This window comes from Nothobranchius furzeri, chromosome 7 (genome assembly GCF_043380555.1).
Source record: "Nothobranchius furzeri strain GRZ-AD chromosome 7, NfurGRZ-RIMD1, whole genome shotgun sequence".
NCBI classification, from domain to species: domain Eukaryota; kingdom Metazoa; phylum Chordata; class Actinopteri; order Cyprinodontiformes; family Nothobranchiidae; genus Nothobranchius; species Nothobranchius furzeri.
Window position 1 is genome coordinate 73,476,608 of NC_091747.1, and position 25,406 is coordinate 73,502,013.

Sequence of the window (25,406 nt, forward strand, 5' to 3'; positions counted from 1 at the left end):
AACAGGATGCCTGAGCTCTGTGTTGATTATTCCTGCTCTAACCTGGGAACTATTGAGACCAGGGCTTGGGGATTACTTTTAACAAGTGGTCCTCAAGCACACCCACACATAATACAGAGCATGTCTTAATGTTGTCCAATTCATCTATGCAAACATGTTAAAGGTGCAATATTTAAGAATATAGTGAGAATTTTACAGTGAGACTCCCAAAAGAGTCTAATGTTTCAGTCGTTTTGGAATACACCTTTAAATATGTTTCTATTCTTTTACAGGAGGCTGTGGTTGGTGGATGGCGGGCCTGGGCTGAACAAGATGCCAGAAAGACCAGGCTAAACACAGATGTGCAGCACTCATGCTGGACGCCATGGCTGTCAGACGTGATGGTATGGTTTAAGTCGGCTACTACAGCTTATTTATTACTGTAATCCATCGTATTTATTAACCTAATCTATCATTTGATTAGCAAAGCTAATCACAAGCCCCCCTATCTTTTTGAGTTTTTTAGGGCTGGGACTTTAACGCGTTATTTTGATTAATTAGAAAAAAAACGACATGTTAAAAAATGTCATGTATTTAATCGCAGCTTGATGTTAGCAGAGTCGCTTTCGGGCTGCGCCCTTGTACTGGAATTTGAGTGGTAATAAATGAGAGAATCATACAGTCTTCTTTCATGACGGGGGACTCCACCACTGCACCTCCGCCATCTGCTACCGCTTGTGACAGACAGTCCTTTTCCACGCAGTGGGTGGAGCCTTACCCGTCCTTTTATTCTGACATGAGTTCATTCATTATAACTTACACCTGTAGACACTCAATCCAACACCCCCACTTGTATACAGGTTAAGAAAAGGCAAGGAAACCGAAATGTGTACCGATTCAATTTCACATTCCAAACATGAATACAGAGAACTTTTCCAACTTATACTTTGTTACTGGTTTTGTCATCATATCTGCGACCATTGATTCAGTTGGACAAAACTCAATAAGTACTCTTCCTTCATGTACTGCTGACCGTATGAAATGGTACTTTACATCTATATGTTTGCATCTTTGCCTGTTCACTGGATTTTTTGACAAAGCTATTGTCCCCTGATTGTCCTCAAATATCGTAGGTGTTTCATACTCAAACACATCAATGTCTTCAATCAAATAAGTACATGCATTCCTGAATTGTTGCCGCTAATGCCATGTATTCAGCTTCACAAGTTGATAGCGCTGTAGTAGTCTGCTTTTTGGATTTCCATGATATTAAAGGGCCATTTCCACTTAGGCTTATACAGTACCCTGTCATACTACGTCTATCAGAAGCGTCAGATGCCCAATCCGCATCACTGTATGCTTGAAGACCTAGTTTTCCACTTGAACATTTTCTGAAACACAGTTCTTTTTCTTGACTACCCTTTAAGTACCTCAGAACATGCTTTACTGCTGTCCAATCATCAAAAGTTGGCGCATTAAAATGTTGTGACAGTTTACTAACAACATAGCATAGATCAGGTCTGGTACCGTAACTCAGATAAATAAGACATCCAACAGCTTCACGATACTTTCTCGGATCTGCTAACGTCTCACATGCATCAGAATGAACCCATTTCTGCTCACAAGGTGTTGACCTCGGCTTACAGTTTTGCATATCAAATCTTTTTAGAATGTTCTCCACATATGTTTTCTGTGACATCTTAATACACCCCGCTTCCTGAAGGAAATCTATTCCTAAAAAATTATTAAGCTTTCCCAAGTCTTTCATTTGGAACCTAGAAGAGAGCGTTTCCTTTACATCCGAGAGCACTTTTTCATTGTTAGCTGCAATAAGTAAGTCATCCACCCACACCAAAATGATTACTTTTTGGCTTTCAGTTTCCCTTGTATAAACACAATTATCAGCACGATTTTGTCTGAATCCACAACTGTGTAAATAATCATGCAATGTTTGATTCCAATTACGTCCCGATTGTTTCAATCCATATAGTGATTTCTTCAATCTATAAACCAGTTTATGTTTCTCACTAGACTCTGTTTCAAAACCTTCTGGCTGTTCAATGTATACATCTTCATCTATTCGTGCGTGTAGATAAGCCATTTTTACATCCATTTGAGACAACAACATGCCTTCCTGGACGGCTTTTTGCATCAGGATTCTCACACTAGCTAAATCGGCAGTAGGTGAAAAAGTCTCTCCATAATCAACTCCCATTGTTTGACTAAAACCTTTTACAACAAATCGAGCTTTGAATCTGTTTGAGCCATCGGAGTTTCTCTTAACGGTGTAAACCCACTTACCCCCCACTGCCTTTTTACCCTCTGGTAGAGTGGTTACAGAGAACGTGTCATTTTCCTTGAGTGATTGAATTTCTTCTTCCATTGCTTTTTCCCACTGTTTTGACTCGCTTGACACAATAGCTTCAGAAAACGACTTTGGTATATCACACAACAGTTTATAACAATAATCCAGGTTAGTTAGAATTTGCTCGCTTCCGCACTCTTTTGCATCCGAGACATAATCACTTAAATAATCAGGTCTCTTTCTAACTCTGGATGGATAACGCTTTGCTCCATCGTCAACGGTTTCCTCAGTTTTGACTTCAGAATCCGTTTGACTGCTTTCCATCGGCTCTGGAATTTCCACATGCGAAGTGGTTTTTTGTTCTTCTGTCTGTTCAGATTCACTTTGCTTCATAGATTCAAAGATCTCGTTTTCAAAAATGTGGTCACTCTGCGTTTGTTGATCTGTTGTGGATTGATTTAATATCTTAATTAACCTGTGTTTTTCGACTTTGCCAGATTTCGGAAAATAGACGAAATATGCAGGACTATTTCGATCATATCCCAAGAAAACCCCTTTATCACATCTAGAGTCCAGCTTTCCTCTGTTCTGTTTATAGGCATAACACAATGACCCAAATTTTTTCATCCTGGAAAGATTGGGTCTTTTCCCAGTCAGCATCGTGTACGGTGTCAGCCCTGTACGTTTATTAAAACATCGATTTCTGATCACTCCCGCTGTTTGGACGGCATATGGCCATAAAGACTTTGGCAACTCGCTCTCAATTAACATGCATCTTGCCATATCAAAGAGCGTGCGCCAGTTCCTCTCTGCCGTTCCGTTTTGATGCGGTGAATACGGCGCCGGCGTTTCATGTCTAATACCGCTTCTGCTTAATAAATCTCGGAACTGCCGGCTTGTAAATTCCGTTCCATTATCAGAGCGAATGCATTTGATTTTCCCATATGAAGCCATGTCTGCAATAAACTTTTCGGTTGCTTGAGTTGTATCGCTTTTTTGTTTCAAATTAAACACAAATGTCGCACCCGAAAAATCATCAACAAAGGACAAAACAAATTTGAACCCTTCTTTAGAGTTTGGTGTAATCGGACCAGCTAAGTCCGTGTGCACCAGCTCTAAAGCTGCGCTGGCTTTTTCATCTGGTTCTCGATTCCTGGTTTGCGTAAACTTTCCTTGAATGCACGCTTCACATTGTAAATTTTTGTTCGTTTTACCCGTAATTTTCATCCCGTCAACAACATTTTGTAGGTTTTGAACGTCATCATAATTACAGTGGCCTAAAATTTCATGCCATGTTTGCATATCAAAACAACCATTGCATTTGTCTTCGCACTCTTTCACAGTGTTCATAAAGAACAGTCTCTCTTGTTCATAAATTGGAAACTTTGTTCCGTCGACATGTTTAAGAAAACTGTCCCCATGTTTGAAAACCACCGTGGCTCCGTTACCAGTCGCTGCTTTAACTGACAGAATGTCTTGAGGAAACGATGGGATGTACAGTGCTTGTTTCAGTGTTACCTTGTGACTGCGTCCTCTGCTGTCCAGCATACTTATCTCGGCATCTCCACGCCGTTGCGCAGCTCCTCTGCTCCTCTTCCCGTCAGCCAACTCCACGCAGTGAGCCTCCGGTCTAAAAGTCTCATCAAAAGTCTTAAAGCTTTCAATCTTGGTGATGATGTGCGATGTCGCTCCCGTGTCCACCAGAAGCTGTGTAGTCATCATCTCTGGTCCGTCGTCCCGGATCCTCTGGAGTCTGGAACCGATCTGGAACGCGTAGTCCTTCTCCTTGTCCTCCGCGACTCCTCTTGCTTCATCTCTTTTCACTCTCCTTCTGCAGGTTGCGTCTTTGTGTGTATTACTGCAGCAATAACTGCACCACACTTTGGATCGGCACATTCTTGCTGTGTGCCCCTTCAGTCCACATTTAAAACACACAATCTTTGATCTTCCATCCACTGTTCGCCATGAAGCGGATTCCTGGTCAGGATGCACTTTTGTCCTCATTACGTTGTCATCAGTTACCGCTGCACGCATTCTCTCGGTGTCTTCATAGCTTCTCAGTTTTACTTTAAATTCTGGAAATGTGATTTTTGCATCACTCTGGGTAATGTGCACAATAAGGGGTTTAAATGTCTCTGGTAGGCCTTTCATTATCATTGCGATCAGAAGCCCGTCACTCAGTGACTCTCCAGCATTTTTTAGCGCTGTAATGATTGCCTCTGCTCGGATAATATAATCCGTCACACTCTCGTTCCTTTCATTCGTGAGAGAAGTCAATTCTGTGTACAGACTTATGATCCGTGGCTTGCCCGCTCCAGCATAATAATCTCTTAATATCTTCAGTGCTTTCCGACCGTCATCAACTGCATCTCTCATGATTAACGATAAACTTTTATCATCCAAAAATTGGATCAACTCCGCATACGTTTCGGCGTTCTTATCAGCGTCTTCGTCATCTTCTTCCTCACCTTCAGGCACCTCCGACTTTAAGATGACATCCTTCAAGCCTTGCAATCGGAGATGACCGAGGAACTTAGTTTCCCATAGTTCATACTTTCTTTCATCTCCATCAAATTGCAAACGGGAATATCGACTCCCCGACTCTGCTGCATGTCTCCTCATGGTGCGTAAAGATGCTCACTCACTCAATCTGTGTCAAACTCCTCACACCTGCTGGTGACTCGCTGATTCAGGTACGCCGCCCTTCCTCCTCTGGTCGCAGATTCCTTCCGCCGCTCATCTGGGCCCATAACCTGTTAGCAGAGTCGCTTTCGGGCTGCGCCCTTGTACTGGAATTTGAGTGGTAATAAATGAGAGAATCATACAGTCTTCTTTCATGACGGGGGACTCCACCACTGCACCTCCGCCATCTGCTACCGCTTGTGACAGACAGTCCTTTTCCACGCAGTGGGTGGAGCCTTACCCGTCCTTTTATTCTGACATGAGTTCATTCATTATAACTTACACCTGTAGACACTCAATCCAACAATTTCCTAACTTTTTCAGAAAGTATTTCCAAAGAGCTCTCTTAACAAAAGTTAAGAAATAGTGAAAAAACAAAATAATTTGCTGGGTTAAATTTTACTGCTGGCGGGCTGGTTCTGGCTGACAGAGATGATTTGGGTGTCGGTTGTCTTTTTTGTTGGGCTGCACATTTTGGATCTGTTCTGTTAATGTGGGCTTTACCTCAAAAGAACCTTGAAATCTCATCTCTAAACAAGTCCTATTTCACAAACCAGGAATATATATATTGCTATAGATAGATCTATATAATATAATAGGCTATGTATACTTTAATTTACTGTAACTTACAATTAAATGTGTTATCTATGAAAGATTAAATGCTTTGTGGAGTGAAATAACAGGCATTTTGGGGTCAACCCCATCCTATTTCATAGACACATCTCTGGCGTTTATAACAAATCAAACGTTTTGAAAATCAGTTCAAAAATTGAGCAAGTTAGAGTCGTTTAAATAGTACATGCACCATACACCCCAATGTCAAGAAAGGGGACAGCTGACTGAGGTAAGATGGCCGCCACGTTCCTACGTCGCATCCCATTGGTGAACAGCGGGGACGAGGCATCTAGTGTTTACAGAGCTATAGACAGAGCATTGTTTATTTCTATAGTTCTGAGTATTTATATACATATTTAAGGTTACACTCTCTCTGGGGCGTCTACGTACGCTTGAACCTTGGACGCTTTCTGGACCACAACCCCGCACATGCTTCGTCTTAATGAACCGCGCAGCTCTCTTGCGCATACCCGGAAAAATAGAACTCCTCGTGCGGAGTAACACGTGCTGCGTTCACTTCATCACCATTAGAAATTCCTATGTAGCGGAAGACTCTCCTGCTTTCAAAATAAAAGATTTCAAACACTTGGCTCGGCTTGGACTCGGTTGAAAGGGGAGGTTTGGATCAAAAACTTTTCTTTTAAATCTCTGTCCTCTTTGTAGTATAGTAAAAACTGTATTTCAAAAAAATGTGATACTATAGCATGTTTTGGGTCAATAAAAATAACCTAATATTTTTACCTTGACTGTGTTAGAATGCTTTAAAATAAAAATTGTGAACTGAGCTACACTGGGCTGTAGTGATATTTGACGATATTAGTACAGCTTAAACTAAAGAACAAAAAACTTTATTTGGACACCGATTTCACAGTTGATTACGTCTAGATTAAGTCCACAAATTGAAGTCCGCTTTGCGTTAAGCTTTTATTTTGAAAGAAAGTTAAGGAAGTGTCCTGTGATTCTACGGAAGCCGTAGGAGTTTTCAAGGGTTCTTCCGGAAATTCACTCATCAAACAGGTAATGCTAAAGTTTTTCTTACACGTTTAAACTGCTTTTGGTGACGTTAACTGCGTGTTCGTGCTCGCTCAGCATTAGCCATTCGTCGCTCGAGCTAAACGTGGATGCTAGCGTGTTTGTCGTGTTCCTTTATGTGAGGTTGCTGGCTTTTCGGCCAGATTTTTAGAGAAGTCTCAGACGTCTAGGTTTAAGTATTATTTAGATGTTGTTGATTTCGCTGTTGGTTAGCTTTCATGGTTGCTTCCGAGTGTCAGAATTACTTTTTTTTAATGAACCGACGGTGATCGCTTTATGATGCAGCATAATGATATCTGTTTATTATTCTGTTTGTGTGTGTTCTTAATTATCTGGTTGTGACAGTTTAACATAGCTAAGATGGACCAAAGCCATGCAGAACAGCATGAGCAGAAACCAGCACTGGGAGAGCAGGAGGAGATGGACATCACCATGGCAACACAGTTAGAAAGCCTCATCGTGTCTCCACATGTTGCAATGGCAGCAGGAACTCACATGTGCAGAGAGGACACTGCATCAGCAGCACTGCCTGTGGAAAGCGTGTGTGAGACAGCAGGACCAGGTCCCGCTCACACTCAGTTAAGTGTGTGTGAGACTCCTGGACAAAGTTTCGCTCACACTCAGGAAAGTGTGTGTGAGACAGCAGGACCAGGTCCCGCTCACACTCAGTTAAGTGTGTGTGAGACTCCTGGACAAAGTTTCGCTCACACTCAGGAAAGTGTGTGTGAGACACCTGGACAAATTTCCGCTCACACTCAGGAAAGTGTGTGTGAGACGTGGGTAAATAGTCCTGTGACCCCAGATGACCCCATAGCAGCCAGCATTCAAACCCATGAAGAAGAAGCAGGAGGTGACCAAACCCAGGAGCCAGTGGGTGCTGTTTGTGAGTCTAGAGACTGTGATGAAGATTCAGACAGGTGCGCGCACACAAACACACACATCACTCGTTTAGCATCATTCCCTCTGTGTACTACATAACGCAACAGTAAACAGATGTGCTGATGCTCCTTATTTCCTTTGTTTGGTGACAGTTCCTCCTCCTCTTCATCTTCGTCTTCCTCTGCCCTTTCTGCCCTGGTGGTTGATGTTGATGTGGAAGAAGATGGAGGTTTCAGCCAACCAGTGCCTCTCAGAACCAGAGATGAGGTCTTGCTGGAGGTTGGTTTGTTTGTTTTGGTCCAGCTGAGGTCTTCTGTCCCACATTGTTGAAGTCTCATTAAGCCCAGTTTATGCTTCTGCTTCAGCTCCACGAGGCAGAGACGCACCCACAATCGATGTGTTTACACTACAAGAACTTCAGGGTAGATTTACAGGAACCTGCCGACGTGCGCGCGGCTCCACCTGACCGGGCCGTCCGAACGGCCATTTTTCGGACCGTTTTCAGGAACCATCTGAGTACCTGCTCTGGAGTAGGTACCTCGAACGGCCCGGTGGAGTAGCTGAGCGGAACCTCCGGTTAACTCACACTGATTGGTTGTAACTCATTTGGAAATGATATCAGCAGACGTCCAAAACAACCGGCAGCAGTAAAATTAGAAAAGCAGCTGGTGAAGCAAAATGGAAGCAAAAAAGAGCACCGATCGCATTTAAAATCTAACTCCCGACACCGGAGAACTCGGTGGAATTCCCCCACAGACTTAGTTAACGGGGCTTGTCTCACAAAACTCAGAGCTGCTCTCGTCCTCTGAATGGATTAAATTATGATGTATTCTATAAAATAAATGCTTTCAATATTATTCATGTTACTTTGGGCGCTTTTTGGGGCTGATCAGTGACATCACTCACTGCCAAACAGTGATACGCTGACGTCTGTGCGACTTCTGAAAGGGCTGGATTTGAATAGAGACACAACAGCTGAGAGGACTGGGACGTCCTGTCCCCTGGTCAAGTTCCCCGTCTCAGGAACTAGCCTGGACTTCTGGTAATGGAAACATGCCTATTGATGGAGACATTTTGCCTTCGGACTTCTCCGTCTCCCGGGGAGCGTTACAAAGCAATTCCCCGCCAGGACAACAGAGGGTGTAGCGCTGTTCTGGGGTATCCTGTCATGTATAGACCCTTTTACTGTTTGTAAACAATATGACATCAGCGCGAATGCGCGCGCAGCTTGGCAACAGAGAATGGCGTTGTTTCAGGCTTTATCAAGCTACGCTGCGGGGTAATCACCGGCAAATCTTGAATGTTATATTATTAAACTCACTTTAACGAATGGCAACAGACTCCCGGATCCCTGTGGCATTACGGAATGGGTGGAAGATGTAGGTGCGTGGCCAGAAATCCAGTGGCCCGATATGTATACATTTTTAGTGGAGAGGCCCAGTAAGTACACACGTGAGAAGCTACAGGCATACAAATCGTTAGATGCATACAACTATGTTGTCTGTGGCCACGTACAGAAAGTAAAATATCACGACATAGACTCTGAGTTTTGCATCTTGAAGGCAGAAGTCCTTCCTAGCCAAAGACAAGGACACAAGACTGCTATGTACGAGGCTTGGGTCATAGTAAACAAACCAGAGAACTACGTCTTCACAGCCAACTGTACCTGCATGGCAGGGTGAGTATAGCATAGGTTTCTTTTTTTAGCGTGCTCAGAGTACAATCGTGTTAATTTTAGAGAAATACAGTTTATACTAATATGCAGTGGGAAAATACAGATGAATTAGAATGAAATGTTAATTTGAAGCATGAAATAAAGCGTATAAATTTGTTTAATTCTGTCATTTTGATGTTCCAGACTTGGGTCATGCTGCAGCCACGCAGCAGCAATTTTATTCAAAGTTGAGTTTTGTGTTAGGATGGGAAAAACAGAAAAGGCTGCAGCTACATCTCAGACATGTGCATGGAAAGACCTGAGCAGGAAAAATGTAGAACTTCGGAATTCTGTAAAGTTTCAGTCCACCGCTTGAAGAGAAGCGATTCTGGCATCCATACACGCAACAACCCGACATTTTTATGTGCTCAGAACTTCAAAACAAAGGGTTTAAAAAGCTGTTTTAGTATCGAGTGTGAATGAGGAAGCCTTCACTCTCGTTGCCAGGCTGCGCGCGCAACTTTTGATGACGTAGGTAGTAAAAGGGTCTATATGGCCCAAGATTTACAATAGGGAGCCTAAATCACACCCATCTACTTCCGGACCATGGGTCTCCAGAAGAATGAAACAATGAATGCAAGTCAACGGGGCTAAAAACGCTATTTTCTAACTCCGCTTGTTTTGTTCCATGGATTTCACACATGATGTCCGTGAATTTTAAGGAAGTATTTTATACCAAGAAAGCGCTTACTATAGAACGGGGGGAAACGCTCTTTTAGGGTTTGTGTGAAAATAAGTCCAGGACTACAAATGCGCTTCACCAAAGTGACGTCATCGAACCAGACATGGAGGAAACAGGGAAAAGGGCTGTAAGTTCAGCAAACCTCGAGTCCTTCCTTCAGGAGGGAAGAGCCACCATAAATCTGGTCATGTGGTAAGCAGCAGCCACGCTAGAGGAGATTATGTGGTGAAGTCGCAAATGCGACGTGCCGAGGTAGTCACACCAATTACGAACTTTTACAAGCTGATAAATCTCCAAGTACGTGACTGGCGTGGTCGAAGCACCGTCAGTAGTTTTCATTTAAATTGTGGTACAACCAGTGTTGGGAGTAATGCGGTACAAAAGTAATTAATTACTGTAATGCATTGCTTTTTGCTGTAATGTGGTAATGTAAGGCATTACAGGGAAAGAAAATGGTAATATTTACTCGGTACAATTGTCAGTAACGCGGTAATTACAATGCATTTTTAAACCCAGAATCAAGATGTGTTCCTTAAAAATTCAAATTGCGGGAAACCCGAAGAAAGATCCAATATCTGCATATATTACGTCATTTATGGACTCAGCTTTGCGGGCAGAGAGGACGCCGCGGTAACGGCTTCAGCTGCATCCTGCACGCGGCCGCTGCAACATTCGCAAAATCGCTCCACTAAAACAAAATAATTCACTTGAGATCGTTCATATCAGCGCATATTCTCTGGTATTTTGTGCTTTTCGGACGTATTTTGCCTCAGCTGAGTTCATAATCTGGGCCCCGGTGATTTCAACTCATTGCTGCTGGAGCGCCGTGCATGTGAAGATCCCTTTGGCTGATAGTTAGAAAGTAGGAAGTCTAGGAAACAGTTTTTTCTGGAAGACGGAGAAAAGATGCAGCATGCAGGAAGGTTAGAGAGAGAAAGGGCAGGAAATTATTCAAATAAAATCAAGAAAAAAATAAAAAAGTAGGTAGATTTACCCCCATTACACATTTTTACCAGTGAAAAGCAATAATATATAAGCATTTAATATTTATACATGTGATAGAATCAGATCACCCCAGAAGTCAGTCCCACATCCAGGGCCGTATCAAGGCATTTGGGGACCAAAGCAAATATGGGCTTGGAGCCCCCACACTCCCTGCTCAGTTAATCTAAGATGGCAGCATGCTGAGAGTACAGATTGTTGTTGCTTTTATTTAATAAAGCACTGTTATTATATCTGACTGTTTTTAACAGAAACCCTAGCTCAGACACCACATCACCTTCCACATATATGTCATGAGCTCACTGAGCGTCACCTTACCAGATTCATACTGAAGTTGTATTGGTGAAAGTAACTTAAAGTAATGCAAAAGTAGTGTAATGCCTTACAATTTAAAATCAGTAATATTGTAATGTAATGAATTACTTTAAAATGAGGGTAACAAGTAATAAATAATGCATTACAGTTTTGAAGTAACTTGCCCAACACTGGGTACAACACGTGTGTGATCCCTAAGGCTAAGCGGATCAGAAAATAACGTTTTCAGCCTCGTTCAGGGACCCTCGAGCCGGCAGGGAGGAGACTTGCGCTCCCTGTTGTGTCCATATTCTGTTCATGTATTTAAGAGACGTTCTAACACACATTTGTCTCTCGTTCTCCTCCACCTCTTCATGCGCTCGCCCCCTCTAAACCCACGTTTCCCATCATTTGCATCCATCAAAAATAAGCTTGCTGCATATTTTTTACTGCTCTAGTCAGGGGTGAGTAACGACTTTGTATTTTTCCACGAGGTATTCTTTAAGCAGCGCCATGTCTGTCGCTAGACATCTTTGGCTACCTTTGCGTTTTTGAGGGCACAATGGCAGTGCTGTTGACAAAAGCGACCCCCCTGACCAATCACAAGCTTGCGTTCTCCGTCTTGTTTGACGGTTGCTTAGAAAAGCGGGCTCGACTTCATCCGCCCCTAGCAAGGAGGGATAATGGCGTTGCCACGGCGACGCAGAAGCATAAACTAGGCTTTGGTCATCACACACTGGCGAAACTACATCTCTGCTTGTGACCCGTTCCTGTTGTGGTCATCGCTGCTAGCTGGTTTAACCCCCAATCCAACCCCTGACGGCGGAGTGTGAAACAGGGAGTCACTGGGTCCCATTTCTAAAGTCTTTGGTATGACCCGACCGGGATTAGAACCCCGACCTCTCAGGCCCACGGCGGACACTGAGAAGGTTGTGGTGGAGGAAGTTGTGGGCAGAGACAAAGATCAAGTCTTTTCTTTAAGCCGTTTTTGAGTGTATGTGGCTTTAGACTCTCAAACGTAGAAACACAAAGGTTTTATTTCTATTGTTTCAGGAAGCACGCGGTGCTTGCTGAAACCGGTTAGTAGTCATTGTATCTCCTAAAGATGAAAACTTGCCTTCAGTTATTGAAACATCTGGATGTGTGTGAGCAGGAGCTTCCCCCTGCAGAGGAACTGTGTGTGACCCTACCGGACGAAGCAGAGCTGCAGCCAGTGGGGACCATCTCCAGTATTCTACAGCAGCTCGGTACACACACACACACACACACACACACACACACACACACACACACACACACACACACACACACACAACCTCATTCTCATCAGAGGTCATTTACCTTTGACCTCTGTGTTGGGTAATTTTATCAATCCAAGATTACCTTAGGGAAAGTTTAAAACACGGGGGGTTACAGTAACCAATCAATCAACACCAATACCAATCATAAACAATCAATTTAGACTTTGCAAAGTGGAGAGAAAAATCAGTACACACCAAGACTGAAACCAGTTCGTTCTCTCATCAGACTGACGTCCTCCGAAAGCATTTATTGAAAACACCAGCACACACACAAAAATGAAGCACACACACACACATTCCTTAGACTCTCAGGCGGGAAAGCTGTGGAGGGAGTCTAAACTTCTAAAGCTCCAGGTGCACCCAAAATCAACAGAAGCAATCGCTAGACTTTCTCAAGGGAGTTTTACTGATAAAGGTCGGTTCCGAGGCGAGGTCAATCCTCCGTGTAGGAACTGGTGGAGCCTGGTATCTGTCAACAGGATGAAGCTGCGGTTTAATAAGGAGCAGCCAAGACATTAACTCACTCACTGCCATTGACGACTAAAGTCGTCATTTGCATTTTTTTACTGTTTGAGCATCGGAACGAGCCCCCGCGCTGAGAGAACAAACATCTCAGCCCTGAAGCCGATCTTCATCCGCATACGTCACAGATCACATGATCAGGAAGCAACACATCCATGTGTTTGGAGATCGTTTTGGGCCGTTCCTGTAAAAAAAGTCAGGCGCGAACCGGAAAAGCGTCTGCCGATCACAATTCGACAACGGATTATGAAAGAACGGATAACGCTCGAAACACGCGGCTTCTTCCTGATGTAAGAGGTGAGTCTCCGCTTTGTTTTGGTTGTTTTGGCGTCGACATCATGCTAGCGCGCAACGTTCTGTGACTCTTAAAAAACAGTAAAAACAGTGAGAAACGCTGGCAGCGAAGGCCGTTAGGGATCAGGAAACGGCTGGCAGTGAATGAGTTAATATTAGTTCAATAATAATAATATCAGTTTTTATCTAACACTCTGTGTCCTTTGCTCAGTGATCATCCAGTCTCTGAAAGACACGCCTCCTCTCAACGACAACAGCATCCTCTTCACGTCTGATCGGCAGGCCGTGGCGAAGGTGAGTTCGCCTGCACTGACCTCACGTTAGAGGCGTCTGGTAACTTCCTGGGCAATAACAATGTTCTCTTTGTGTTGGAGGTGTTCGAGGTGTTCGGCCCAGTCTCCAGTCCTCTGTACATTTTACATTTTAACTCTGCAAAGCAGATCAGCAGCAAGGGGCTGACAGAGGGCCTAATGCTTTACTACGCGCCAGCCATGGCAGAATACACAGAGTACATCCTCACACAGCAGCTGAAACAGTAAGAACACACTCCTCCTGTCCACAGGCAGGGACGCACCCGTACCGTTGCTTTTGAGTACTGCCAATACCGATACGAGTACTAATAAATGTCAGTACAGTAATCCCTCGCTACTTCGCGGTTCGTTCATCGCGGATTCGCTGCTTCGCAGATTTTTTCTTTGGAGCATTTTTCAGGGGAAATTCGCAGATTCGCGGTATTTTTCTATGCGAAATATCAAGAAATTCTTGGGGTTTTTTTCATCAAAAAATGCACTTTTTGTAATAAAACTAAAAAAAACCAAGTAAAAAAAATTTTTTATTGAGTTTTACCCACAAAAAGAGAACGTGATCATACGATAATTCAATATACAGGGTGTCCGCGGGGTTTTAAAAAGTATTAAAAAGTGATAAATAAAAATAGTCAAATTTAAGGCCATTAAAAGTGTTAAATTTGGTCACAGAGGTATTATTTTTTCCAAATTAGGTATTAATTTTTTCGGACTATCAGGTGTCGTATTCTGAACATCGACATAAAAATATATTCCGAATGAAATGTTATGAACGATTATAAAAACAAAACAAGCCGATTATGTGCTCCTCCCACTTACGCTGCCCTGAGTTGCAAATGAAGCGCTCCTCACAGTGTTGCCAACTTAGCGACTTTGACGCTATTTCCAACAGCTTTTCAGACCCCCTTCTTGACTTTTTAAATCTTAAAAGTACCTAGCGAACACCTCAGAAACATCTCTGGTAACCCTTAGCTACTTTCTGGATAACTGTGGTCGACATTTCCTGCAGGTTAGCTAAACACTCCGCCTGCGCTGCGGACCGTTCTTCAGGACATTAGGAAAGGGAATGATGTAGTGATGTGTCAGTCGCTAAAGACAGCTCTCGGAGCCGGCTTCTTGTTGGATTAACCAGAGCGAGTGACACACACACCGTACCTGCGGACTCCTGAGCCGCTAAAAACGGCTAAATGTGCACGTGCGGCGCGTGCAGCTTGCCCCTGATAGCTGTGAGACCGGGTTGGGGGGTGGGGGGTGCAGCTGTGGTTGTGACAATTATTACATTAACTGATGGACGACTTGTAAATAAATAGTTTATAAATAAGGTAGAAATGAGTTCATCACGCTGATAACTAATAACTAATCTCTCTGAGGACATGGTGCTAGTGCACGCTCCTAGAGCACCTTGACAGGACTCAATAAATGTTATGCAAAATTTTGTGAACATCAATTTGCATGTATTTGTTATAAATGCCATTGTATAATTCTTGTTGTCAGTATTTGCAAGATATTGGTATTTGGGTCTGTACTGGTTAGACTTAAATGAGTTAAACCAAGGTCTATAGCCCTTGGATCATAAACTATGAGCTATAAGTATGTGGCAGTGTGTGTCCTGTCACAGTGTCCCGATAGATTATGCGTCCTGGCTACTTGGCCAAGGGGATGTCTCTTTGGCTGACTGGTTAGAGAGTATGACTCTCACCTGGGAGTCTGGGGATCGAATCCTGCCTGGGCTCTCGTTTATCCACCTTGCCACAAGTACATTGGTCTTTTTATACTGGGAATCGGGAGTTATTTTAGTGATCATCTTGCTTCTTGTTTATTTTTGCCCTGATTGTGCCCTGAGCAGTTTTATGACTGAATAAAAACAAAAACAAAAATCTACATGAATTGAAAAATCGTCTTAAAAAATCGAGATCTCAATTTCAGTCACAATAATCGTGATTATTGTTTTTGCCATAATCGAGCAGCCCTACTTTAGCATATCCGGTCACATAATGATGACGTCATATTCAGTGGTCGTTCTGCATCATTTCAGGCCTCGTGGTCAACTGTCTGGACCGCTGAACAGAAGTGCCTGGCTTATTTTCTAAGTAAAATAAATATGTGCAATACGTTGTCAACATCAGTGAGTCTCTAAGTCTATTCTTTTTGTATGTTATATATGTTAAAATATGTGTAAATAGGTCGCTGATTAACACTTGCAATTAAGTGTTGTGATGGTTTTAAAAAAATTCTGAAGGTAGTAAAAAAAAGTATTAAAAAGTAGTAAATTTTACTTAAGGATTGCTGTATATACCCTGATATAGTACTGTATGTCAGACAGGTCGGCTGGATTCGGGAGCTGAGCTTGTAGGGAGCGTGGTTTCACAGACGCGGAAGTGATAGCGTCGGTGAAACGCCGGCTGATCTAGGAAACCCCCGAGCGTTCGAGCGTCAACGAAGTGACACGTAAATGCCGGGCTTTCCAGAAGTAAGTAAGATAACTTACTATGAGCTGATAGTTCGTTGGATTGATCGGTAGGTTGGAAACTCTGATCGTGAATCTGAAGAAACGATGACTGAGTGGTGAGCTGGAAAGGCGACTTCCGTTTATAGCCGCGGTTTGTGACGTAGGTGCGACGTGGAGGGAATCTCCGCGAGGGGCATGCTGGGAGTCCCTACTTTGCGGGTTTTCACCTATCGCGGCCAGGTCTGGAACGCATCTACCGCGACAAACGAGGGATCACTGTACACTCCTTAAAGCTGCTGTAGCAAATCTGCAGAACAAGCTTTACTAGTGACGCGCCGATGTGAAGTTTTTGGGCCAATACGACGTCCGATATTAATCCCACCGTTATGGCCGATAACCAACAAACTGACATTAATGCTTCTAAATCAGCAGATTTTGTATAGAATGAAAATTATTAAAGCTGAATTTACGTTATTATGTACACACACTTACGCTTCTGAGGTGATTACAGTCACTGACACATGACTAAACAGATGCACATCACCCCCTGAAACAGATAAATAAATGGAAACAGGATGGAAGAAATATCAGTTGTCAATATCAGCCAAGTTTTATTTATCAGACCGATACCGATATGTTAAAAAATGACTAACATCGACCGATACCGATATTGATGCCGATATATTGTCCATCCCTAAGCTTTACCACTGCTTTAAACACAAACAGTCACTTAACTCTCATCCCTCCCTTGAGTATCGATGCCAGAGGAAACGAGACAGTCGCCGTTTTCTAGGTCCAAACATCTTTAGTCGTCCGAGACTTCAGATGGTGTTTTTCTTTTTGGGACTCTGGTAGTTTGTCCTAAAGCCGAAGTGGTAGCAGCCGGCTGTTTCTCCTTCTCCGATATCGCTGAGCGGAGAACCTCTCACACCCGTGGTGTTCTGATGCCGAATACGTGAGTGTGTGATGAGTGGAGGGCCCAAGGAAGTGTGGCGGATCGGTGAAACCGACAGCCGGATGGTTCAAGAGTTGCTTTTGGTCCGAATCGTGTTGTTGGTGGAGGTTTTTACACAAATATCAGAGAACAACTTTAATCTTTTTTTTTTTTTTTTCAAATCTCCACAATATATTTGTAGCTCTGTGATGTCAGAATGTTAAGAGGCATGAAAAAATGTTTAGTTTCCAGTTTATTTTCATCCGACACACTGAACATACAAACACTCTCAGGGCCCGTTTCTAGTGTAGAACTATCCTCCTGTTGTATTTTACCACCCTAGAACTACTCTCAGTGTAATGTTACATTAATTTCCCTGGAGACGTGTGTCTTCACTAGTCTCACGATTCAGTTCCATTACGATTATTGTGTCAGCAATTCAATTTGATAAAATGGATCACCTTACAGTAATGAATGAATTGAGCATAACGTTTATTGTTGAAAACCCTTATTTCAGATCTTAAATTCACCAAACGAGTCTACCTGATCATCGTTTATGTCACATAACATTAGTATATTAACAAATGTTATTTACTTCACATCGTAAGTAAAAAACAAACCTTTTTCAGTTTCTTGGAAAAGGGCGTGACGTCTGAGGACTTCTGTTAGCGCCTCTTCTGACGTCTGGTTGGTGTAAACTTAGAAAAAACAGACCTCTAAAACAATGGTCTGAGACTTCAGTTTAAGCTAGGTGTCGCAGCCTTCATGCTAAATAATCTCTAGTTGGGATCAGACCAGCGGCCTCATGTATCAAACGTTCTTAGAAACTGTCCTATATTCCCTCCTACGCCCGAAATGTAGAGTGTGTGTACGAACAGTGAAAAGATTGATTTATGAAACGTGCGGTGGCCTCCTACGTACGTTCCTCTGCAACTGTCTGGTGGTAAATCCCACCTGTGCGTACCCACACGTAGGCGGAGGTAGGCTACCCTCTCATTCACTGGGGTAAACCCCAACATACAGGCACCAAGATGGGGGGCAACTAGTATGCCTACCCCTGCTCGGCGCCTCTCAGTGGGAGCAGCACCAGAGTGGTAGAAGGTCCAACCCTTCTCAAGGAAACTGGTTCCAGAGCCAGAGCCATGCGTTGAGGTGAGTCCGACTACATCTAGTCGGAACTACTCAGCCTCACACACCAACTCAGGCTCCTTCCCCACCAGAGAGGTGACATTCCATGTGCCTGTTAGAAAGTATCTGAAACACACAAACACGGAGTAAACACAATAGTAAACACGTGTAATGGTGGCAGGATTCCCCCAGTAGCGCTACGCCTTACGCGGTGGAGTTGCTTTGGACACACAAACACAAAACAGGTACTTTGTCCCAGCTAGAAAAGGTTGTTGTTGTTTATGTTTGTCCTTCTGGCTGTTTGACACACGAGCTGTCCTCATGTTTAAAACGTGACTCTACAAGAAGAAAGCAATTATATTTGCCAGATAAATCTTTTTAGCAAAGTAGAAGTCAAAGTCCCATTAGTTGTCACACACACACAGGTGTGTGTGCGAAATTTGTTCTCCGCATTTGACCCATCCCCTGGGGGAGCGGTGAGCTGCAGACACAGCCGCGCTCGGGAACCATTTGGTGGTTTAACCCCCCCAATCCAACCCCTTAATGCTGAGTGTCAAGCAGGGAGGCATTGGGTCCCAATTTTTCAAAGTCTTTGGTATGACCCGACCAGGAATCGAACCCTGATCTCCCAGTCTCAGGGCGGACAAGTAGAAACCCAGCTACAGCCCTAACCTGAACAGAAGACCTTAGATCACTCATTACCAGCACCATTAATCTGTTCAAACATCAGACTATGAGCTACTGAAGTATGAACTTGATTCTCCTTAGTCCACCTGGCAGCACCTCCACATTGCTGATGTAGCTCTTCCCCTAACACCCAGCTGAGTAAACGGTTTGTTCAGCCTGCTACCGTAAACGTCCGCGGCTTTGTCTTTTATCTGGTTTGGATGAATTTTTTTAGGGTGCATCTCTGCTGCTTACTGGGGGGTTGGTTAGACGAAAACAAACTTCCCATCACGCTGGTATCAGGGCCTGTAGTATTGGAGCACTTTTATAGGAGTACACATATGCAGTAGCAGCCCAGCACCAGGTGCCGGTATCGTCACTAGTGCGTCCCTATGATGAAGCTGCGCCTGTCGAGCAGAGGTTTAGCCTGTTTGATGTGATGAGCTGCAGCTGCCTGTAGGAGCTTTAACTGTTGTGTTTTCCACAGCGTAAAAGGATCCGATGCGTCCTGGAAGAACGATGATGAACCACCAGAGGAGGTAACCAGTAGAAACAGGTCCTGCTTTAGAAAAACTAAACACAGAAACGTTCAGCTGGACTGGAGTCTCACTGTTTTCCTTTGGTTGATTCAGACATGAAAGCATGTCCTCTGAAGTGGTCCTACCCCTGAGTCATGTTGTTTAGGAAAACAGAGGTCGTTTTTAGCCATTTTGTCAGACATGTTGGGTATTCTAAAGCACCTTGTACACATATTTCCATTACTTAAGAGTTTTCTTTTATTAAAGCTGTTCAGTCAGTCAGGGTCCCATCAATTACTTTCTATTAAAAACGGGATTATTCTAATTATTCTCTACTAACAAGATTAGACAGAATAAAGATGAACAAAGTGGAAATCTGTACAGACCACATTTTAGTTTGGTCAGTTTTATTTTCTTGTTTGTTTTTGTGCTTTTTAATCCAAAAACAGTCTATAAAACACACACACACTGCTGGGTGATAATCGGTCTGTTCTCTTCCCTCCAGGCTTTAGACTACAGTGACGATGAGAAAGAGCAGGAAGCAAAGAGGAAAATTAAAAATGCCAAAAGAAAGGAAAATGGCCACACAGGTAGGTCCAATGGTCACCTGGTCATGATGTCATCACTCAGGCATTACATTCGCATCAGAAAACCAAACCGTTTCCATGACTAGACTGACTTTTAAAAATGCACGTAAATGCGTTAGTCTTGCTGAAGACACGCTGGTTCTTAAAGTAGGGACTCGACTTCATCTGCATGTACACAGCTCAGTTGAGCTGATACTGGTTACTTCTGGATGTGACGAGACCGCAGGAGCGCTCTTCTGATAATATCGTCGCCACAAAATAACACGTGTAACACCGTCAAACCGGACAGTACGTACCAAATGAGCTGTGTTCATTCCGTCTGCCGTTCTGCATATCCTGTTTTAACTTCTGCTTCGTTCTGCCAGCGTTTGTTTACCATTTGTGTTGCTTAAAGCTAACCGGAAGTAATCCGACACAAAAGCATGTCGCCACCTACTGCACCGGAGTGGAACAAACTTCGTTTGAGAGTTTGGTTTTCTAACGTACGTGTAAACTAGGATAAAGACTCCCAGGTTATGAGTTTTAGACTCTGACCTAGATCCACTTAGATGTGCATGTAAACGCACTGACTTACAAAACAAACAAGCAGACAGGACCAGGTCTGCTGTTACCTGAAGGTTCTGGAATGTTTGCAGCTTCAAGAGCAAGTCACCCCCTACCAGATTCTTACTCAACTCCCACTTCCTGTTTGAAAAATGCAACAAATGATGTTGCCTAGCAGACCGAGAGGGCGGAGCCGCTAACAAACACACACACACAGGCTCACAACGACATTGTGACATCATATGGTACCAGCTAACATTCTAAGGTACCCCTTAGCCAATAGCGATAGCAGATTTAAATTCAAATGCAGTGCAGAGTTTTTACCCGACAACGGCACAGCACTGACAAGTTTTAGGCAGAGAATTTTAATTTTAACTAAAATGCATTAAAGTGCATTTAGACATGCATTTATATAGTTTATCAGAAAAAAATAAGTTGATTTGGGGTGACTTGCTCTTCCAGGATTAAAGCTAATTTCCATTCTGTTACTTCCATGTCGTTAGCCCTTTTTAGAAGATGCGCATGCCGGCAAATCAGCATTGTGTGTCTTATGAATGCGGCGTTAAGGAGTCTTTCTGCATTAGTGCCGCTGTGCTTGGTAGTAACATTACTGCAACGCCAGACTTGTGAGTGCATATTACGCCTTGGTGCAACAGAAGGAGGTGTCATGATCACGTGTGGAGTTACTGCCGAGCTTTGGCTGGCAACTATGTTGAAAATGAAAGTAAAAACTGGCCGTACGTTTTGCTTTTGTTAAGAAAACCAACTGAAACCATAAACTGGAGTGATGCAGAGCTCCAGGAGCCTCTCTCCATTAGAGATGGAGCTCAGATCACCAGAGACTACCCAGGGACTGTGGGGGACAGACACCTTTGGGAGCAGCTTGTCAAAAAACCCAAAGAGCACGGCTTTGATGGCAATAAAAAACAAGTAATGTCCAAGATAACCAGAAGTCCACTGCAGCGCAGAGACTGCCCCCATGTCCCCTTTATACCGCCATCGCCACAGACTGACCACTTATAAATGACCTACGGCTCCCTGATGCCACCGCGGCATATTGGCGGCGCAGTTTTCTAAAAGAGGCTTTCGTTAATGTGTGAGTCAGCTTGAGGCCTGGCAGAGTCCACACCGGCACTCCGGCCAGCTTGACTCTGGGTCAGACCAGCAGAAACTAAACCAGCTGTTTTTCTCCTTTCAGATAAATCTGCTCAGATTACCCAGAGGTCTTTGCAGCAGCAGAGACATCATAGAACACGGGGTTTCCCACCGCGACACGCAGGATCCCGAGTCAAGCAGCAGGACCCCAGAAACACCCCCCCTCAACATCCCCACTCTTTCCTTCCTTCTGCTCATCCCGATGTACTTCCTGTGTACCTCCCCCCTTCCTGCCAGTACCCTCCTCCTCTTTTCTCCCCACCTAGCTTCCCCTTCTACCCCCCTACTCCTCCTCCTCCTCCTTCCTTCTTCAATCCAGCATTCTCCTCCTCTGTTTGGCCTCCAAACTCTGTCCCCTTCTGCGACTTCTCCCTCCCTCCTCCTCCTCCCCCTCCCCCTCCCCCTCCTCCCCCATCACCTCCTCACTGACACACCACTGTCCCTTGGAGGAGAAACAAATGGCCTCTACCCTGAGCTGCAGCTCCTCCTCAGTCAGAGATGTTGACTAAGTCTGAGCCCGGGTCATTTGGACTAAGAACTAAAACCATCTGCTTGTTTTGCGTTTGTTGGCTCAGTTTCATCTCAGTGACCCAACAACAACAACAATGATGGGAGTTTGATGGACCTTTACCTGCGAGAGGTTCTTTCCGTCTGAGGTGATAAGTGTTGAACCACATTCCTGCTTCCTGTGTGTGTGTGCATGGATAACCTGGATTATTAATGTAAGCTGGTGTTTTTCATGTGCTGTTTAGACCTTTTGTTCTGACTGGTGTACATTTATTCACTGCGTTTCAGAACCATGGTCTTCCTCCTGGACATGTTTGTGTCATAATCTGCACATGATGAATAAACAACAAGTGAACAAGTTTGCTGTGTGTCTTTGCTGAGATCCACATGTGATGCTACTGCTGCCTGAGTGTAAACAAAAACGTGTTTTCGTTTAACTGGAGACTAAATTGTGCTGCTGTGTGATGGGTGGCAGGGACATTGGCATTTTGATCCTCAGCTTCAGAAGCTGACCCTTGGTATGTGGAACGTCACCTTGAGAGGTTCTGGCTAAATATAGTCTGACTCACCTTGAGGCATGGCTCTGGCTCCAGAACCAGTTACTTTGAGAGGGGTTGGACACAACCGCGCTTGAGTTGCCTCCACTGAGAGGCAGTGAGTAGGGGTGGGCAAACTTATTGCCCTCCATCTTGATACTTGTACATTAGGGTTAATCCTGATGAACAAGGGTAGCCTCCCTCCACCTACACCACCAGTCCAAAGTTTTAGAACGCCCCAATGTTTCCCATTTTTTATTGGAAATAAACGGGAACTGAACATTTCCAATTTGGATTAATCAGTCTATAAAACCTTCTTCCAGTCTTCAGTAGTCCTATGGAGGTGTTTCATGGCCCAGGCAAGCCTCTTTCTCTTATTCTGACGTCTAAGCAGTGGCTTTCTTGCTGCAACTCGTCCTGTCAAACCTGCAGCTTGAAGTCTTCACTGTTTAAACTGAGACTTGCTTACTACTACGACCGCTATTAAGCTGTGCTTGAAGCTGTTGTCCTGTGAGCCGCCTATCACGCAAGCTGTTAACTCCCAGAAACTTGTCCTCTGATGCAGTTGTGGCTTTGGGTCTGCCAGACCGCTTCCTGTCAGAGATTGTCCCAGAGTGTCTTTTGATGGTGAAGGAAACTGTACTCACTGACACCTTGACTTTTGTTGCAATTTCTCTGTAGGAAAGACCTACATTAATGTGTTATTATGGTCTCTCTCTCTTCCATTGTTAATTGCCTTTTTCTCACCATTTTTGTAGCACCACACTTCTATCTGCAGTACAATGCTGTTCAACTGATGCTCACGAGGGTATGGTACCACAGTATGTTCCAACCATCGACATAATATACGTGGACATCTTCTTTCCATAGGCTCCAATATCCCTTTTTGAGGCCAAATGGGAGGTGGCCACCACCGCCATTTTGACTGTGTCACAGGTTCCGTCAAGCCCAGACAATTCCATAAAAGGGAAGAGAGGAGGAGCTGAGGGTGGGGCTGTAAGGCTGGGATCAACCATTATGTCGATGGGATCAACAGACGACACCCGGTCGAACTAGCTACAAGCTAACCTGAACCTAACCCAAAGCTAACGCGGAGGTGGGAGCCGAGCTGATGGATGTAGCCACCTAGCTACATGCTGACCAGTAGAGGTGGTTCACCTCACTTTGCTTCCACAGTCTCACATCCTGGGTCGTCTTTCTCTTCCCCAGCTCTTCGATTTTCTTACCAATTCATGGAGAGCCAAATAGACCCACATTTTTAAAAAAATCCTGTAATATTCACTATATACATCCCCAATGATTACCTTTTCCCATGTGCCAGGGGTCAAAGTAGTGACCGATTTCCTTTTTTTCCTCCCGCAAATACTTCTGCACTCCTGTGTGGAGGTCAGTCACAACTTGCTGCACATCGACCCCCCTCTCCAAAAGTGTGCTCAGACTTCGCACACATCCCTTCTTCTCCATTGCATACTATTTCCAACTTCATTGATCTGAAAAAAAAAAACATAATTCTCCATTGATCTGTGAATAATTAACCATGAAATGTATTGGAATCATCAGGTAATGTTGTACCTGTACGAGTTGGATATCAATAACTTAGTTTCTTTTGAGCTCCATCATGGTGTAGCTGCCATATTTGGCTGAGTGTCCTTCAGAAATGCAAGTTATTACTTAATTTACATTTGATAGCAAAGGAATAAAATAAATAAATTTAAACGTATTCACCAGGTGAATCAGCTCGCATGTCACCACCAAGGGTCACAGGTCCAGATTCCGAAGCCTCCTGGATGATATCAGCTTGCTCTAGCTGCCACTGCCAGCTCACTGTTGGAATTAACAGCTTTGCCTGATGTCGATAGAATGTCTGCTTGGACGGTCCCTGCACATTGAAGGCGCCCAGGAACTAAAATATGAAAAGTTACATCAAGAAATGAGAGATGCACAGACCTTATCGAAACTAACCTAAACATGTTTGGCCTATACCTTAGCAATCTGGCTAAATGATGAGCCTGACTTTCTGGAAGATGAATTTCCGTCATGGTCCCTGTGTCACAAGCATGGACGTAATTTTTTTTTTGGGGGGGGGGGGGGGGCGGGGGGGACATGCCCCCCCCCCCCATACACACACACACACACACTTTTTCCAAAGTCAAGCTTTGACCCCTGCACTTTTTACCATCCAAAAACAATATTACACTATTTTAAATTGACACTGGTTGAGCTCTAGGACCAAGCAGAAAACAACCATTTGTGTTGAAGCCCGTTTCCCATTAGAACATACTGTAAAGATACCCCCCCCCCCCACCACCACTTCTAAAGTGAAAATTACGTCCATGGTCACAAGACACACAGCAGCTGGGAGCTCTAAACTGGGTGGCTATAAAATACAAAGAACCAGCACATTTATAAATGTTTAAAAGAGCATAAAATCACGTGTAACAATAATCTGTAAAACAAATTAAAACTAGAAGGTAATAAAATGTTTACATAGAAGATTATTAAAAATGATTCACCTTTGCTACGGGTAAGGCTTCACGTCAGGCTGGACAAATGCATTCTTGCAGACTAAATCAGTCTGATAGCCAATGTCTTGGGTAGATTTAGCCTGAAAAAAAAAATAGAAGCACATTGTTGTTGGAGTTTATAAAGTCAGACAATATACAAAAGAAACTGTCAGATATAGGCGCTTTATAACATTCCTAGTGTGTGATCGTTGTTATAACGTAAAAGTCAGTCACACATGATGTGGAGAGCCTGAAATGCGACCTCCTGAACAG

The 25,406-nt window shown here is 43.8% G+C and overlaps 1 protein-coding gene across 1 annotated transcript; it reads left to right on the plus strand.

Annotated features, from left to right (window-relative positions):
- The first annotated feature begins 6,529 nt into the window (after positions 1-6,529).
- LOC107382266 (nuclear assembly factor 1 homolog (S. cerevisiae)) lies at positions 6,530-22,160 on the plus strand. Its single transcript, XM_015954348.3, has 9 exons — positions 6,530-6,598; positions 6,959-7,530; positions 7,645-7,771; positions 12,338-12,431; positions 13,513-13,595; positions 13,676-13,836; positions 19,271-19,322; positions 19,807-19,891; positions 21,630-22,160. The coding sequence occupies exons 2-9, from the start codon at positions 6,974-6,976 to the stop codon at positions 22,013-22,015; spliced, it is 1,545 nt and encodes a 514-aa protein (XP_015809834.3). The 5' UTR covers positions 6,530-6,598; positions 6,959-6,973; the 3' UTR covers positions 22,016-22,160.
- Positions 22,161-25,406: the final 3,246 nt, after the last annotated feature.